The sequence below is a fragment of the Zootoca vivipara genome, chromosome 2 (genome assembly GCF_965207765.1).
Source record: "Zootoca vivipara chromosome 2, rZooViv2.hap1.1, whole genome shotgun sequence".
NCBI lineage: Eukaryota > Metazoa > Chordata > Lepidosauria > Squamata > Lacertidae > Zootoca > Zootoca vivipara.
The window spans coordinates 106,366,355-106,384,878 of record NC_142584.1 but is presented as its reverse complement, the minus strand read 5'-3'; the positions used below and the strand labels follow the sequence as shown (position 1 = coordinate 106,384,878).

Genomic DNA, 18,524 nt, shown 5'->3' with positions numbered 1-18,524 from the left:
GGGTAGGCCATTTCCACCCTTTTCTCACCTGCCTTTGGGTAAAAGTGAGGATTATAATCTGTATTAGTTGACTATTGAACCTGGTGTTGCCAGATACTGAGGAGGGCAGGGCTCCTGCGCCTTTAATAGCTATATAGAGAGGGAAATTGACACAGCTATGAAACACTGTCCTTTCTTGCATCTGATCACCCTGGTGGTAGCTCTGGATTAAACACGAAACGTAATCTTGTACATGTGGTATTAAGTGTCTCACTCTATTCCTCCAGGCCACACATCTTTATTATAACCTAATTTGGAAACACTGAAAAGCTAAGAGGGGCTAAGAAGCCTATTAGACTCTTGCAGCAAATACATCAATGAATCCTCTTGCATCTTAAAGGCTACAACATTGATTGTAGTATGAGCTTTCCTGGGCAAGAGCCTAGTTCATCAGTTGGATGAAGTGGATTAGTTTGTGCCAGTTGCTGAAAATATTTCTGTTTGTGGAGGCTGGAGTTTTTTGGTTTGTTTGTTTTTTTAAAAAAGAATGTACTGATTTAATTTTGATGGTCATTAATTGTTGGTGGATGTTTTTAACTATTTTGTATGTTTTTAAGCTTGATTGTAAGTATCCTTAGAGGATGCCCTGTATTATGCAACTAATGAATTAGCAAAATAAAGCCACAATAAACTTCAAAGAGCCAAGCCTAGTCTTTTCGGCAGCTGATTGATTGTAGCCCATTGGCATATGTCAGTCCAAGAGTGCATCTTGATTAATACCAATTGTCCGAATTATGGAGGAACCAAGCACATCCTTTTTTTTTAAAAAAAATATTTTTATTAATTTTCCAATTAAAACCAATTATATCACATTTCAATATTTCAAATTATACACATATATATATCAATCAAACCGAATGTTATGCCAAATCATCTAAATAATTTATTTTTGGGTTCCCATGCTTCAAGAAATTGGGAATTCCTCGCAACTGTCCACTGCCGTCTTATTTCTAAAGTTCAAATCGTCCTCCAAGCTCATAATATTCCAAATCTTCCCCTTACAGTCACCTAGATGTTTTCCACTTTCATCCGATTGTTCCAGCTGCTGAGATAAATGTCAAACGAAGTTTCACAGATGTTCTTTCTCCTGTGTGAGTTAATCAGTCCAGCCTCCCCATAAATCTTCTTAGTGGAGCTCCCTGTTGCGACGGAGTAGCAGCGCCATCTTAAAAGGCTCAAATCACTTTCATTTTCTCTCATAGCCATGAAGATTTACGATTTATTTATCTTTATAGAATTTACAGCTTTTTCAGGCAGGAGACCCAAACATCCAACCATGAACTCTTGGTAAATTAATGGATCTCCTTGCCCTATAGCTGAACTTAGCTTCAGGTCGCTGCTCCAATTTAAAGTGCGTCACAGCTCATAAATCCTCCGAACGCGTCCAGAACTCCTTCCGTCTGACTAGGGGGGGGCTTTTCTCATCGGCAACTTCACATCTTTAAGAAATATGCTCAGTAACAACAGCTATAGAGTTCAACTCACACAGTCTTTTGCTTCTCTTTCACTCCAAACAAGCCAGGACATCGCGTCCGGGAAGATACGAGGCAACAATATGAAGAAAAAATAAAAACTTGCTTCCCTTATCGCTCCGTCCCCATCAATCCTTCTTCCAGATGCCGTACATTCTTTGACTCCTCTCGCTCAGCAGCATAAAATTCTCAGCAGTAAACAGCGCTTCTTCCCCTCCTTCTGAAGTATGTCCATAGATTTAAGCCTAATTATCTTCTTTAACCATGGAAATCCCCGCCATGCAGATTAGCGTCCGGGAGTCCTGGCCGTCGTAAGTGCTCAGCCCAAGCTCCCCCCACTCCAAAAACAGTCGGAGTGGGTCTGGGGGCATCGCGGGCCAGCGGCCCCTCTCCGTAACCCCCGGAGAGGGTAGGGGGTTGCCATTTACTCCCCTAGCAACCGCCAAATTCCTTACGAAGGTCAGAGAGATGGAAAACAGGTCCGCCATTCCTGCAGGCGGAAACCGGAACCCGGAACCAAGCACATCCACGGCAGGGACACACTCCCAGGTCGCACCCACTCTGCCTTTCAGGTTGGCAGACATGGGCTTGCACGGCACAGTGGGATGCAGTGAGCTCCTAGACCCCACTGGGGAATATTGCCAGGATTTTTGCCTCATAAATCTTGGCTTTCCCCTGCCTGAACCTCCACCATTGGCTCGTGATGAAACCGGAAACCAGTAAACCAAGAATTGCTAGGGGTTTTTTCCTCTGTCAAATGCACAGAAAACTTTCTAAGATGCCACAGGACTCAGGACGCTGCCAATTCCCTCACCAGCCTCTTGGAAGAAGACAGGAAGTCTAGCCCAGGCATCCCCAAACTACGGCCCTCCAGATGTTTTGGCCTACAACTCCCATGATCCCTAGCTAACAGGACCAGTGGTCAGGGATGATGGGAATTGTAGTCCAAAACATCTGGAGGGCCGAAGTTTGGGGATGCCTGGTCTAGCCATTTCCCCTGCTTTAACTACTATTTTTTTATCCAGCTGGTGATAAAATTAAGATTGCCAGCTTCTGAACTGGCCCATAGAGCAGAACATAATTGGTTGGCAGCAATATATGCCACCATCACGCTCTGCAGGGATCCTGAGCTACTCCAACACTCTGCAGGCCACTTTGGGCGGGTCCTAATTTGGCCAGTGGACCAGAGGTTTCCCACGCCTGTGCTAATTTATGCACATGAAGTTGCTCTTAGAGATGCAAGAGCTGCCCTGGCTTTTCCTTTTTTCTGATCACGGTGGCAGAGTCTTATTTTTGTCCTGTTCTGTCCTAGCCCACAAAACATCACTCCCCTTTCAGAAGTGGGAATTAAACCCAGAGATCCCTTATTCACCCTCTTCTTCTCTTCTGTTAGGCCCCTGAAACTCCTTCTCAAAGTCCCATTGCAATAGAGAGGGCATGTGAGTGGGTGGGTATGTGATTCCTGCATGAGCACATGCCCTCTGTACATAAAGGTACCCGGTGTTGCAAAAGGCCCTGGGGAAAACCCATGTCTCTGTTAGCAACAGCAAGGAATTCCACCACTCCTAACTTCCTGAGTGTTGTCATCGCTCACCCTGTCATCCTCTCTGTGCTCACCCAGCAGCCCCTTGGCCAGTTACAGCTGGCAGGCCGTTAGAGCCAGAACGAGACAAAAGGGGTTTTGAGATGCAGCCAAAAACCGCAGGGCCTAGGAGGAGGAGGGGACTCAACAAAACATCCCCAGAATCCTATGCTGCCAGGGGCCACTACAGAGGCAGGGTGTGGAAAATGGTTTCCTGTCTGTGTTCTTGCTTGTGATGTGGGTTGCATCTGTCAAAGAGGCAGCTGGAACCAAGTCTGAATTCCCCCCCCTCCCCAGGAGAAAGGCAGTCCCAGGGAGAAAGAAAAGAGAGATCTACATTGTACAATCCGGTACAGAATTACCTGGGGGTAAACTGCACTGAACTGAATGGGGCCTTTCTAAATAGATATCCACAGAATTGCACTTGACTGTCGTCAGGGATGGGGAGCAGTGAGAAAAGAGAAACTGAGTCTGAGCTGAAATCCTATGCATGATTATATAGGAATAAGCCCCAATGAACTAACTGAGACTATTCTGTGCACAGGACAGCAATGTGAGGATAAGAATGATTGGCTCACATCTGAAAAGGGAGAGGAAAAACGATCGAGCTTTCCTGTTCCAAGAGTCAACAAAATGCTTTTCTCTTTATATATAATGGTTTTAGACTAACAGCTGGAATATCTCTGCAAAGAAGACACAATGGATTTGGGGTGGCGGGGGGGGGGGTGTAGGTACAAATAATATGCCCCATCTACCAGCATGCCGACTGGGACATAGGTCTTACCGAACTGACCAGGCTTTAAGTTTTAACCCAAAAAGTTTGGGATTGAGGCACAAAGTGGATGGCAGTGATTAACAAATGGGGCCTTAGGAAGAAAAGAATTAAAAAGGAAGGGACAAAAACAGTGCAATCCTACACATGTTTACTCAGAAGTAAGCCTTGCTAAGCTCAATGGGACTTACTCCCAAGAAAGCATGAATATGGTTGCAGTTCAGGGCTGTGGTCCTATGCACATTTTTTGAGAAATGAAGTTGACAGAATTTCTGTGATCAGGTTGCCCATTACACTGTTCTTTGTGGTCCTGTGATGCTACGGCAAAAAGTGATCTATAGGTCCGGGTAACTCTTGAGTGCTGGAGGAGACTCTTGAGAGTCCCATGGACTGCAAGAAGATCAAACCTATCCATGGACTGCAAGAAGATCAAACCTATCCATTCTGAAGGAAATCAGCCCTGAGTGCTCACTGGAAGGACAGATCCTGAAGCTGAGGCTCCAATACTTTGGCCACCACATGAGAAGAGAAGACTCCCTGGAAGGAGAAGGGGATGACAGAGGATGAGGCGGTTGGACAGTGTTCTCGAAGCTACGAACATGAGTTTGACCAAACTGCGGGAGGCAGTGGAAGACAGGAGTGCCTGGCGTGCTCTGGTCCATGGGGTCACGAAGACAACTAAACACAACTAAACGATGAAACAACAACAACAACTCTTGAGTAAAAAGAGACATCTGATGACTCAAGAATACACACACACACACACACTGTATATTCCTGCGGATAAGACTACTTTTTAAGCCAGGAAAATCTTCTCAAGAGTCAGGTATATATATATGTATGTGTGTGTGTGTGTGTTTGTGTGTGTGTGTGTGTGTGTATGTATGTGTATATATATATATATATATATATATATATATATATATATATATATATATATATATATATATATATGCCACCAATGGAATACACACACACACACACACGCTCCACCAATGGGATCATGGAGCTTTCTTGTGGATGAGTTGCTAGCCTAATGCATTAGTGTTTCCTCTCCAAATCAACAGTGCTACAAGTACATATACAGTGGTACCTCTACTTACGAATAACTCTACTTACGAATGTTTCTACTTACAAATGGAGCTCCGTCCGCCATCTTGGATGTGGTTTAGATAGGATTTTTTCTACTTACGTATTTTTAGATAGGGTTGCTTCTACTTACGAATTTTTTCTCCCAATGCATTCCTATGGGATTCGACTTACAATTTTTTTCGACTTACGGATGTGCGTTCGGAACGCATTAAATTCATAAGTAGAGGTACCACTGTATGTTGGAGACAAAGGCAGAGAGAGAGGTGAGCAAAAGGAAGGGGGGAAAGGAGAGATAAGAAATAGGCTTAGGGCTGGTAGAGGTAAAACACACACACACACACACACACACACACACACACACACACACACACACACACCTCAGCCACAAAATTAAATCTGTGTCACAAGTCGCAGATAGGGGTTATAGCAGTAATTTATGGGTCTGGAAAGACTGAATGCTGCTGACACATGCTGTTGCACATTAGCAATTTCTGAACGGTGCAGCTTCTCCCATCCCTGCAGTGCCATGAGGGAAAACATTGCATTTGCCGGCACTTCCCCATGGCTCACAATTCTTCAAGCCACTGGCTCCATTTGTGAAGTATGTAGGTAGCCCTCTTTGGAACTGCCCGCATGCCCCCTCAGCAACGTTTCCTCACAAATATTTGAGTCATGATCCAACTCTACCACAGGTGCAGAGGCCCAACAGTTTCTCTTTCCTTCCCCTCCGCTCATCAAGGCAGCGTGACAGATCGCTGTGGTGGCAGGTGGGGAGGCTGCATGAGCTCCCCACATCCCCACCCTACTCTCCTTCCCTGCGCAAGACAAATGAGAGAGAAACAGGAATCTTCATCTGCTGCACTTGCGGTGGGACTGAAACGTCCCCGCAGCCATGTCAGACGGTTTAAAAAACAAGTTAAAAGTTTCACAAACTGCTACCCTCACAGTGGACGTTCTGCGAGTGGGTGAACGTGGTTGTTTTTTTTTTTAAAAAAAATCCAAATAAATATGTGTGTTGAAATAAGCTGTTGTCTGTTAATGCCACAAGAAGCTCGTCGCCTTCTGAGGTACCACAGGACGCCATCTTTCAGATGGCTGTTTTCCCCAGCAAAGTTTGTCTGTCGGGTGATTTGTAACATCTTTGCCCTTTCCCCCACCAGAAATCAGATTAGCCCTGCAGTCCAGCTCCCTTTTCTGACTGGGGCTTTGGCCCAGGCAAGGAAGCAAGAGTTGGGAGATCGTTCTCACAGATTTGCTCGCTCAGAAGAGGAAGGAGGAGGCTGAGGGCAAGCCAGCGGCTGCTTTCAGCTGATGTCAGCCGGCCTCGCTTCCTCTCAGAGGCCGTTGTGTCGGCCCTGGACCAGAGCCCAACAGCAATAGCTCAGGCCAAAGAAATGAAGCGGCGGGTGGGGTGGGGTGGACTCCAGTCAGGCTTAGCTGCTTCCAGCAAATCAGACTCGATAAAAGGGCTTTTTGTGAAGGAAGACGAGGAAAAGAAGAGTCCAGCGATGGACGAAAAGGCAGGGTTGGAATTTCCCCCCTGAGGGATGTCGTGAACAGGCTTGGGCGAAATGCAAACAAGTCTGTCGGATGGCGAGGGAGTGGGTGGCGAAGGGATCAAAACAAACAGGTTAGAAGGGGAGATTGCGATCAGGATAACTTGTGCCCATTTAAAGGTGAAAAATAGAATCTGCACCTACGTGTGCCAGTTGCCTTGAGTGGAATGACACTGTAACTTTATAGAGTTATGCCTGCTATATATCATCATGAAACCAGAAGCTTTTTTTATTAGGAATTATAGGCACCAACATTCCAAAGGAGCAGAAAAGACTTTTTATGTATGGAACAATAGCCACCCGGATGCTACTAGCCCAGAGATGGAAAGAAGACAAGGCCCCTACCAGAGAGGAATGGCAAACCAAGCTCATGGACGATGCCAAAATGGCAAAACTAAGAGGACAAAACCTTTATAAAAGAATGGGAAAAATTTGTACGGTAAGTTATTTAGGAGACCACTGTAAGCAGATGGAAACATTGGCAGGATTTTGATTTCACTTGTAGTCTAACAAATATCATGGACAATATGGATTGATTTAGGTAAAAGTTAAGAGTACGGAAGAATATGCAGTTGTAAATGTTCAAAATCAGACCCTGTGGAGAGGGTGGGGGGAAGTCACGAGATTCGGAGGAATCTCTGTGCAGTATATGGATTTATATTTGGATTTTACTAACCTTGTATTTTTAAAACCAAATAAAATTGTTTTTTTAAAAAAAAACAATGCACAGACACAGGTTATTCTGTTGTGGAGATGAACAAGAAGGCTTGGGTGATAATAGCAGAGAAATGCTCCATTTACTAGCTCACAGAACAGGCAAGGATAAACCTGAGTTAACTTTAATTCTTGAACTTTTTGCTTCTTTGTAAGGTTCTGGATTTTTTCCCCAGGCCCTGCCTACGGAAACAACATCTGCAGGAGCTGAAAGTAGCCCTCACAGGGTTCAGACCTTGAAGATATAATGACCCCTGGAATGTGAGTCTGCATGTTTCTTCAAGCAAACACTGGGCGGAATTCAGAGAAGCTCACACACCCATGGCCACAAAATGCTTCCATGCACATTGGGGTGGGGAGGAGATAAAGCTTGCTGACTTCCCCTTCTCATGACTGTGTGTGGCACTGTGTGTGGATCTCAGCTGCTGGTTTATGTTTGTTTTGGGATGGTACCTGAAGCTCAAAAAGTCCACAGCATTGTCAAAGTTTCAACCAGTCACTGTAGCTGACATTAGCAGCTGACAATGTTTGTCTCCATGCCGCGACCAGCATTGAAGGTGGATTTCTGCACATCAATGCACAAGAGCAGCCTAGGCTGGGAAGAAGGGAAGCTGGTAGGCAGAATAAGGGACTGCAGTCTTCCATTGTGAAAACCTTAACAAACTAAATCACAGTTAATTAAAAAGTAATTACCCCTTTTAAACCACCAAGTCTCCCTCTCAAAGAAACTCCATTCCGCAATGGGGCTGGTGACTGAAGCAGAATTCTCAGCCTTTGAATACAACATATAATTCCCAGAGTTCCTTTTGAGAAACCAAGAATGTTAAGTCAATTTAAACCTCGTTTGACTTAATGTCGTATAACGTGGGGCAGATGTGGTTCAAAAGCCCGTGTTCCTTACGGACACCAGCACTAATGGCTTGGAGTTGAGTAACAGAAGAACTGAGGAATTTTCTTAATGAATGATAATTAAAGGCTGACAAAGGATCTCCGTAAAGGGTGTATTTAGCTAAGTTGCTCGAGAATTAAAGCTGCTATTTAGTCGCCGATCCCCACGTTGGGGGAATGTTGTGCAAGACGTTGGAAATGGCAGGATAGTGTTAATAAGCCGGGAGGCAGATGTCTGTGCTTAAGGGTGGCTAGAAACTGGGTAGCATTTCTGAAGCTGGCTGCAGAAAATGCCGCTGGCACTCGGCAACAAAGACGTAGCCTGGATGCCTTGCACGTAGCTGGCAATTTGGATAAATAACTTCCTTATGATGCACTGAAGAGACAGGCTACTACATTTGTTCGGGGCCCATCCAATGACCCCAGAACCGTAGTATAGGGTGACTAGCATGAAAGGGCTTTTGTGGGAGGGAACTTAAGGCTTCTGTGTGTAATGTCTTCCAGCATTAACTAGATGCTTTCAAGGCCAATCGAATCACAAAGACTCTGTCTCAAGTGGTGAACTTTGGGTGCCGTTTGAGGGCAGCACATTTTGGACTCTTCCACTGACACGGAGAGAGGAGCAGAAAGTTCTTTCCATGGCAGCAAGTGAGGCACATACTGTATATTAAGCCTGAAGTGCTTCCTCTTTGGGACGGACAGCTAAGCGTTTTATGCCCAAGGGCCAGACTGCCCTCTGGCAACCTCTCAAGGGCCACAAACCAGTCCTGCGCAAGGTCGGAAACGCTGGTGTAATGAAGTAAGTGTGGCTTCCAGTGTTAGAAACACAGATATAGAAGCTGAGCACCAAACGGTTCCTTACACCAGGGTTGCAGTCGCCAAAACAGAATGCCTAGTCGCCATTTGGGGGGCAGACGGTTCGAAGGTCGTATTTTTCAACACGGCTTTTCGTTTCCTGAAATTGCGCAGATAAAATATAACGCGTAGAATTCTACAGGATGTGTTGCTAGCGTGTGAAAACAGTCAAGATCCAAGGATCTCCAGGGAAGCACCTCCAGATGGTAGAGACGTCAGGCGGGCATCCTGGCACCTGGGCACCTTCACCTGGCCACAAGTGGCCGACAGCCAGGTGCAAAATGTGCCTGGTGAATTTCGAACACTGCACTTCCACAGATACACACACACACACCACAAACCAGAGGTCACACAGCGTGGAGCCTAAGGCGACGCCATCTTGTGTAAGCTGCAGCCACTCAAAGAGAAGCTTATGCTACAGTGCAGATGCCATAGAGCAGGCATAGTGCAACCTGTGGTGAACCTATAGTCTTGTAACACCTTAATGTTCATAGGTTCCTCTCCATAGACACACAGGAGGGTGGCCAGACTGGGGAGGCCCTGAGGAGAAAGTTGCTGCTGTTGCTCGGCTGATGCCAGCTCTGGAGGACCTGCCCTCCACCAAGGAGTTATTGCCGTGAATATGCGCCCTCTTTCAAAGACAGATCTCACAGACCAGCTCCAACAGGGTCCTCTCAACTACCAACTATCACCAGACATTCTATCCTAGAACAGAGAGGAAGAGAAAGAAAGAGAAAAGAGAGAGAGAGAGAGAGAGAGAGAGAGAGAGAGAGAGAGAAAGAAAGAAAGAAAGAAAGAAAGAGAGCAGAGGAATTACAAATCCTCTCCACCAGCTCTTCTCAAAGGTCAGCAACTTTTGGTTCATCCTCTCCTTGAACTCTTTCCATTCCAGCTGCTCATTGTGAGCTCTGTACCTAAGACACAGCACATAAACTTGTGTTTTTCCTCGTCCCTCCCAATCCTTTTTTCCTTTTGTGTCATGCCCCTGAGACTTTTAAGACTAGGGGTAGGGACTGTCCTGCCACTGACATTCATAAGCTGCTCCGCGTAGAAGTCTTTTTCAGCTGAGCAGGAAAGTGACCATTCCGCAAAGAAAATAACATATTTCATATACGGATCACATATTAGAAAACGGTGCACCACTGGCAGCTGGGGACTCTAATGTTTCAGGTCTTGGCACGCTAGAAAACATTAGTGTTGAGTCTGTCCCAGGTGAAAGAAGTAAATCATGGCTTTGGGACCTTCTTGCTTTAGTAGGCAACAATGCCCATTCCAACCTGATTCTTTTCCTTTTCCACAGCTTGGTTTCTGTGTGTGTTTTAGTCCAAGCAGAGAGCAGGTCCCAGGATACGGCTCAAGACAACTAGTCACCTCCTTAATTCACAAAGCACCCTGTTCCCTGTTAGGCTGCATTAAGCTCTACCTGGAAGCTGTGCAGAGGAATCTCCTCTGGTTTTGACATGTCCTATCTTGCTCCATTTACAGCAAACAAGTATTCTGCTGCTGTTGCTGCTGCCATGGTCATTTCCTATGGTCAAAGCTCTTTGCTTTGACTGTAATCTCCCCTTCTTCGATTCTCTGGAAACACCATATGCCAGAGAGTCTGGCATATTGTTACATGCAAACCAGGACTTGTGTGTGTTGTGGTAAATGCCAGAATTTGGTAAATGCTGGCATTAACCAGTAACTCTTATGATTTTAAACGGCCCAGCTGGAAACACCAGGAACATCTGTGGTGTGCGGCTTGTGTTTTTTTTGACATTCGTATCCATGGCATGGGAAGTGTCCTTTGGACAACTAAACGATGGAAAAACAAGCATGACATTTGGATACCCAGCCGGGTTCAACATTTACTGGCAAAAGTCAGAAATTGCTGGCGTTTTGCTCTTCGGATATTAAGAATGACTGGGAATGGGAACATCTCTTGCCATGAGTCACGGCAATCTACACACACGCAGGCACACACACACAGCACACAACCCATAATCCAGACCACCGTGTGAAGAAACAGAGAACCAAGTGTCTTGGAGAATGTGTTTACTGAGAAAAGGATGCTCCACTCCTTCAGAGGGGAAGCTTTTCTCCCTTTGGCAGTCGTTGCATTCAAGTGATCACAGCCAACTCCTGATGAAATTTCAGACGAACAAGCAATTGCATGTTAACTACAACTGTGATATTGATCCCCCTTTGAACCAGCAGAAGATTTGCATTTTGGATGTGCAGCTTGCGAAGCCCTGCCAGCCCAACAGGGGACCTAGCCTGTAACTGGGGCTCTCCTGGGGTCCTCGTCTATAAATAGCCAAAGGTCATTTACAAATGAGAGTCTTAAATCCATCTGTAAAGCCAAAAACAATTGCAAACAAGTGTAAAAATACAACAACAATCACCCTACACATTGCAGACAATGTTCTGCATTATGTCCTCCATTAAGAGCATCCAGGCATGGAACCAATAGAAACAGAAGCTCAAAAGTGCTTTTTTAGTGTGCAAACACTCCAAGCTTTTGTCTAGAGTTTGTTGGTCAACATCAAACCACAGCCACAGATCCAGTGTAAAATTATGCATGGGGAAGGCAGGGGAAGGCTATTGCAATTCTCAGGATGCAGCAGAGTTTGTCGGAACAAGGCTGAGGGCAGAAGGTGAGGAGGAAATTCAGAGAAGGGGTGGAGGAAAGAGATAAAGAAAGAGTGAAAGGGGGACCAAAAAAAAGCACAGGAGAAAAGGACTAAGTGCCCCAGCAGACAGCTGATCCTGCTAAACATTTTGCCTTACAAGGCAATGAGTAAAATTACTGCGTATACAGCGCGCCTTTTAATATACAAAACAAAAAAGGCCTTCACATCACTATGCCTAACCATAGCTGCCAAGTTTTCCCTTTTCTCGCGAGGATGCCTATTCAGCATAAGGGAAAATCCCTTAAAAAAGGGATAACTTGGCAGCTATGTGCCTAACGTGAAAGGAATGCCCAAGATGAAGAGGGAGGTTGTTTGGGGGCTAGAGCTCAGGGCCTGCAAGGCTGTGAAGCTCAGTGGGTGGAGCACACGCTTTTGCCTGCAGAATCCCTGCCATCCTCAGAAAGGGATGGGAGCCCCTCCCCCAACCTGATTCCCTGCAGAGCGGCTGCTAGTCAATTTAGACAAAACGGAGCTAGGTGGATCAATGGTCTGACTCTGTATAAGGCAGCTTCCTAGGCATGAATTCAAATCCCTTCAGACGTAAGGCTACCCTTGAGCAAGCTGCAGCTCCTTGGCCTCATTTTTCCACCTGTAAAACGGGAACAGCAGTGACCTAACTGGCGGGAATAGCGAAGCATTCTGCACTTTGTAAAAAGAAGTAAGAAAAGCTATGGGAAGGCTTAATCATAAACGTAGCCTAGCTCACCAGGTTAGGTTCTGGTTCCTGCTTTCGAATCCCACACCCTTCAACAAGCCAAGTCGCCTCGGTACAATTCCTTACATGACTATTTCCAGTTGCGTCAGAGCTATGAGTAAAGAGGACTCAAGTAATGAAAGAAGTAGGGAAAAGAAAACAAAAGGAATCGGAGGATAATTTGGGAGAGAAGGAAGACGATGAAAGAATAACACCCAAGTTAGAAAACAGGAAGGGCCACTGAAGGCAGCAAGAAGCAAACTCAAAAGGGGGCAGTGGCAAGTGAAGCAAAGGAGGTCCTGCGAAACTGAGCCAGGCCCAGCCCAGCCAACCAGGGGTGTGTACCTTTTTCCGGTGTGGGTCGTTCTTGGCAAGGCAGGACCTCTGCAGGGACAGGTAGCCTCCGATCACCTGGATCTCCTCGGCTGTAGGGTAGCGTTTCTTCATCGGCGCCACAGCCGGGGAAGCGTCGCTCTCGATGCCGTTCTCCACCACGGACACAGGTGCGGCAGGGGCCTTGCGAGGGTTGATGGTGATGGTGTTGCCGCTGCGCCGCTGCACGGCCGGGTGGGGGGACGAGGCGCGGGGCAAGCCCCCCACCCGGACGTCCTCCTTGGCGATGCCGCTCCCCACACCACGCCTCATGGCCTCTGCAGCCTCGGGCGGCTCTTCCTCTGCGTCTGGGAGAAGTGAGGAGCAGGAAGTGGGGGCTGGGGGCTTGACAGCAGGCAGAGAAGAGCTGGCTTCCTGCTTAAGTTCTGGGGGTGGGGAGGACGGGGCCCGGCGCGGCATGACCACAAAGGAGTTCCGAGAGTGCAGGCGCAGGTTGGCCAAGGCTTTGCCCTGAACATCGTCCTCAGCCACTGGAGCTGGTGGGGGGGCCTGCTGGATCTCAAAAGCGGCTTCAGAATCTACACTGTCCTTCCTGGGGCTTCTCTCCGGTGAAGCAGCCTCCCGCCCCCAGCTCCTCCCGGTCGGCGAGCGCCTGGGAGGGCTATCTGGCCAGCCTTCGCCACTGCTCGATTTGAATTCAAACTGGCTGCGATAAGATGCCACAGTGTAGGGCACGGGTGGACTCAATCCAGGAAGGTCGCGCGGAGGGCTAGGGGTGCTGTCGAAGTGCTTCCGGGTTGGGCTGGGGTCTGCCGCCACACGGGCCGGCCTCCTTGCCACGTAGCTGCTTTCCGTTAGGTTCTCGGTACTCAGCGACCTCACCGGGCGCGGAGATGCCGACCCACCACTGCCACTCTCCTGGCTGAAGTGGCTCAGCAGTTTGCTGACCCTCCCTCGGTGCTGCTCGGGCAGCGACCCCCGGCTCTCAGCTCGGCCAACCGAATTGAGATCTTCCACGCTGCGGCTCAAGGCCGACTTGACGATGAAGACCTCCCCAGCGCGGATCTCAGTCACGCTACCCCCGCGCCGAGCCAGCAGCTCATTGAGGGATTCCACGCTCCCCGATTTGGCTTCGCCTGTTTGCCGGCTGCTGGCGAGCTGCGCTGGTGGTGCCCCCGGGACTGTCTCGATGATGATGACGTTGTCCGCACGCAAGGTGCGGACGCCCGGGATCTGCCCATAGAGGTCGACGATCTGCTTGGCTTTGGCGTTGGCGAGGTCGCTCTCAGACGGGGCCGACTCCTTGTGGCGCCGCTTCTCCAGCTGGATGAATGGGTTTTGGTGGATGGGGCCAATCTTCTCCTGCAGCACCGAACTCTCTGGCTCTCCCTCCTGGCAGGGCTGCGGAGCACTGGAAGCTGGAGCTGCGCCGCTCTCAGTCCCTCCTGGTCCTCCAGACTCAGAAAAAGAGGTGCCGGAGCCCTGCTTGGCCCGGCGCCTTTCGATGATCTCCCGCTTCCAAGCAGGCATTTTGGCCATGCGGTCTTGCTGCTCTCGTTCCCGCCGGCGGGACTCCTCCTCCTCCTTGCGCCGGCGCTCCAGGAGCTGGAGCTTCCACTCCGGCAGAGCTGAAGCCGAAGAAGACATCTTCGCCTGAGGAGCTCGGGGAGGGAAACCTGGGAAAGAAGGAGGGAACATGAGAAGAAGAAAGAAGGGGAAATCCAGGGGTGAGAAAGAAGAAGAGGGAGGGAGAGCAAGTTGGGAAAAGTGAAAGACTCGAGGAGGAGGAAGAGGAAAGATAAAGAGGAAAGGGGAATAAAGACGGAAGCAAAGGGGGGGAAAGAGGAGGGGGGAGAAGGAAGGAAGGCGAGTAGCAAAATGGGAGTAGATGGGAAAAGGCTTGAGTGTGTGACAGAGAAAAGGAATGGGGATGTGATTGAAGGAGGGAGGGGAGAAGGCATGAAGGGAAAGGGTTTAGCAAGGCAGGAAGGAGTTGGAATTGCTGTGAGGAAAGAGGGTTGGGAATGAAGGAAGGGGGAGCAAGACAGATTCAGGGAAGGAAAACGATGAAGAAGAAAATGGAGGAACTTGGGAAGGAAAGATAACTATGAGGGTCAGGAAGGGAAAGGGAGGGGTGTGGAGATGAAAAGCCCTCTTTCGAGGAGCTCCACCTGGGAGTTGCTTTCTTTCCCTGCAAGCAATCCACTCATCTTTTTTCCGGCTCACACCCAGACACACACCCCACACCATATGCTGCCTCCCCTGCCTTGGGGCAGTGACAGCTCTCCACGTGGATCTTCACGCAAGGAGCTCAGGCGCCACCCCACTGAAGAAAGGAGCTGGGGAGAAAGGGGGGGGGCGGAGTGTGGCATGGCAGCCAGTTTTGTAGATGAGGCCAGAATGGTTAAAGAGATGGGGAAGAGGATGGCCACCCCTCCACCCTGGAGAGCCTGATTCATAAGATTCATATACCGGTACCACTGTTCTGAAAACCCACTCAATGGCTATTAATGCTGCAGGTGTGCTTTTTAATTCTTGTTGGTGTCACGGAGTAATAAACCAGGGGTGGTGAAATTATTCCAGGCTGTTTAATCCAGATTGAAACAGTGGCACAGCCTAATCTGAAGAGGCAAGTGTATGCCCAGGCTAAGGGGCTGACAGGCCATCCTTCTTACTTGATCTAAATTAAAATATGCAGGTCTTGCGGTTTTCGTACCGAGAAGTGGAAACTAATCTCAGATAAAAGGGATATAGTTTTGGGGTCAATTTTTTTGGCCCACAAATTGGGAGGGGGTTGGAAATTTTTTTCATCTGAACATGAGGAGGGGAATGGTTCAGGTTCAGAAGGTCACCAAGGACCCATGCGGTTGGCAAGGGGAGTAGGGGGGAGATTAATATTATTGACAGGAAGTAAGCGGTAATTAAATAACTGGGATAAAATAAATCCCGAACGGCTCCGATTTCTCCTGACTGTTGGCAGAAACTGATCAGGATACCCCCCCCCCCAAGTGGATGACTGAAAAGGAAAAGTGGGTTTGTGGGGCTGCAAGAGGCGGCGTGCAAATGAGATAAAATTAAATATCAAATTTACCAGAGTCCGAATGCGAGAATTTCAAGCGATTCCAGGAGTTCAAAATCCAGCAAAACCCAACAACGATGGAGGTGCCGAGTTGACTTTGGTACCTAACTCCTCTTAAAAGTTCTTAACTGGGAAACCCAGAAGTCCAAAAGGATGGAGAGAGGCGGGTGGATGTCTGTAGAACAAGAATTTCTTAATATTCAGAAAATCCCGAGAATTCAGCAGTCTGGGACCACGGGAGGAAAGAGGATTATAGACAGCAAAAAAATAAATAATTAAAATGGTGGAGCGTTCCAATAAGTCGACAGAACCCAGGAGTCCGGAGAGGAACCAAGAGATCAAAGGAGCCCTCTTTTTTTTTTAAGCCAGCGGTAGAGATAATGTATTTCAGTATCTGGAGAGAATCAAAGTGCCCGAGAATTGGGAGGGTAAAAGCAGTGGATTTCGAGATCAAAAGAATCCTTTCTTCTTCTTCTTCTTCTCCCCCGCTCTACCTTCCGCGGAATTTCTTCACGGCTCCGTTAGAACCCAGGCGTCCGAGAAGGCAGGAGGGTCGTCCACTCCGAAATCAGAACCCTGATGCGGAGTGGCGGCTTGTCCTCAAGACGCCAAGAAAAAAACAAAAGCCACCTCCAGTGCTCGGAGGACCCGGAGCGGAAAACGGTATTCCGACGATACACAAAAACACCCGAGGACAGTCTCAATCCAGCTAGGTCCTGGAGGTGTAGGGCAGGTGGCAGGCTGGATCCCTCGCTTGGCCCATGATCCCTGGGAGCGTGGCTGGGCGCAGGCGGAGCTGGTCCTTTGCGTGGCGGGGGATTTTAGCAGCCTCCGAGGTCTCGTTTTCCCCCTTTCCCCAAACCGAGGGGAAGGGAGGGCAGATCCAAGCGGGTCTGAGTCAGGATTGTTGCTGGGTGGAGGAAAGGAAGGGGGTTTGGATAGTCCCCCCCTTTTTTTCGTGGGAAAAAAACACCCTCCTCTTTCCTCCTCCCTCTGCTTCTTTCCGAGAAGTTTTCGGGATCGGAGGGACAGAGCGAGGCAGAGAAGAGAGAGAGAAATCTCTCTCAATCTCTTCTCACATCCGCTTCTTCTAATCCGACGAGCTCCACCTCCAGACCCATTGCTCAAATCCTTTAACCCAGGAAGGCAGGAGGGCGGGGAGGTGGGGAGAGGGAGAGAAAAAGAGAGAGAGAGAGAGAAAAGAAAGGGTGGAAAAAAGAAGGGGAAGAGAAAAGATTTTTAAAAAAAGAAAAAAAGGAAAGAGAGGAAAAAAGCGGGGGATGGAGGAAGGGGAGGGGGAAGAAGATGGGGGTCTTTGTGTATAAACAGAAGGGGAGGACAATGAAGAGGGGCGGAGCTTGGCAGGCACCAGCTAACTGGGGAGGGGGGCGCGGCTGGCGGCGGCTCAAGGCAGGAAGGGAGGAGCTGCCTCGCGGAGAGTCTTGGGCTGCAGAGATTTCCCGTTCAGGAGCGCGGGAGGCCACGCCGTGGATGGGAACCTCCTCCAGAAGAGAGGGTGGTCCGCCCCACGGAGTCGGGCCTGCTCAAGCGTGGTAGCCTATACCTGTAGTTAGAGCTCAGCTCCTTCCTTGCCCTCCCCCGCCCGAAGCACATTTCCCTCGCCCCCGCCCCCCACGCATGTAGAATAGAAGCCCTCCAGCCTCCACGGTGTACAAACTCTTCCCTCTGCAATGAACCGTTTCGTTGCATATGTTTGGTGAGGTTTTTAGGCAGCCTGGTGCCCCTTAAATCGGCGCTAAGTGCCCCTCCCTGGACGCAGTACTTACTTCAGAGTAGACACCCCCCTCCCGCACCTGACATTGCTATTCGTAGCATCAAGTTTGTTTGTTGATAATTTATTTATTTTAAAAGCATCATAGTAAAGAGCTCTCTCCCACTCCCAGACCCTCGGGCATGTAACAGGCAGAACAGAAACACACACACACACACACACACACAGAGAGAGAGAGATTGCAGGGTTTATAAAATGAATGGATTTTGAATGCCTGTTTCAGTGGTTTAGGCTGCTGGGCCAGACACCTTTTACACGGTGCAGTCTGTAAGCTGTGAGCGCTGCTATCTGCCGCTGAGACCACATAACACCAGTCTTGAAAGACCTACATTGGCTCCCAGTATGTTTCCGAGCACAATTCAAAGTGTTGGTGCTGACCTTTAAAGCCCTAAACGGCCTCAGTCCAGTATACCTGAAGGAGCGTGTCCACCCTCATTGATCTACCGGACACTGAGGTCCAGTGCCGAGGGCCTTCTGGCGGTTCCCTCGCTGTGAGAAGCCAGGTTACAAGGAACCAGGCAGAGGGCCTTCTCGGTAGTGGCACCCGCCCTGTGGAATGCCCTCCCGTCAGATGTCCAGGAAATAAACAACTATGACTTTTAGAAGACATCTGAAGGCAGCCCTGTTTAGGGAAGTTTTTAATGTCTGACATTTAAATGTATTTTTAATCTTTTGTTGGAAGCCGCCCAGAGTGGCTGGGGAAACCCAGCCAGATTGGCGGGGTACAAATAATAAATTATTATTATTACAGCTGTCAGGTGTGTGGCAGGCACAGACGCTGCTGGATTGGATGCAGATAACTCCCTCAGGCAGCCAGCACCTGGAGAAGGCAATGTTGAAGTCACAGCCCCAAAGCTGAGGGGTGCAGAGTTCAAGCCTGCTGGATCAGCTGTGAGTTAACTCATCTGCGTAGCTCAGTGTTCCCCAGCTGTTTTCGGACTACAACTCCCATCATCCCTAGCTAGCAAGACCAATGGTCAG

The 18,524-nt window shown here is 48.6% G+C and overlaps 1 protein-coding gene and 1 long non-coding RNA gene across 4 annotated transcripts in view; one reads left to right on the top strand and one right to left on the bottom strand.

Annotated features, from left to right (window-relative positions):
• The window catches only part of PPP1R18 (protein phosphatase 1 regulatory subunit 18), a 41,978-nt gene extending 25,112 nt beyond the window's left edge, over nucleotides 1-16,866 (bottom strand). Inside the window, exons 1-2 of the mRNA XM_035107254.3 lie at nucleotides 15,764-16,866; nucleotides 12,685-14,348 (exon numbers count right to left, since the gene is read on the bottom strand). Of these exons, the coding sequence (XP_034963145.1) occupies nucleotides 12,685-14,319 (1,635 nt within the window). The 5' untranslated portion in view covers nucleotides 14,320-14,348; nucleotides 15,764-16,866. The remainder of the gene's footprint in view (nucleotides 1-12,684; nucleotides 14,349-15,763) is intronic.
• Nucleotides 6,435-7,933, top strand: LOC148687025 (uncharacterized). 3 transcript variants are annotated; one of them, XR_015948311.1, is made up of 3 exons: nucleotides 6,435-6,587; nucleotides 6,750-6,952; nucleotides 7,384-7,933. It is a non-coding gene; the product is annotated as an uncharacterized LOC148687025 (long non-coding RNA). The 3 variants fall into 3 exon arrangements; XR_015948312.1 differs by having other exon boundaries at nucleotides 6,445-6,587; nucleotides 7,404-7,933; XR_015948313.1 differs by having other exon boundaries at nucleotides 6,445-6,633; nucleotides 7,404-7,933.
• Nucleotides 16,867-18,524: the final 1,658 nt, after the last annotated feature.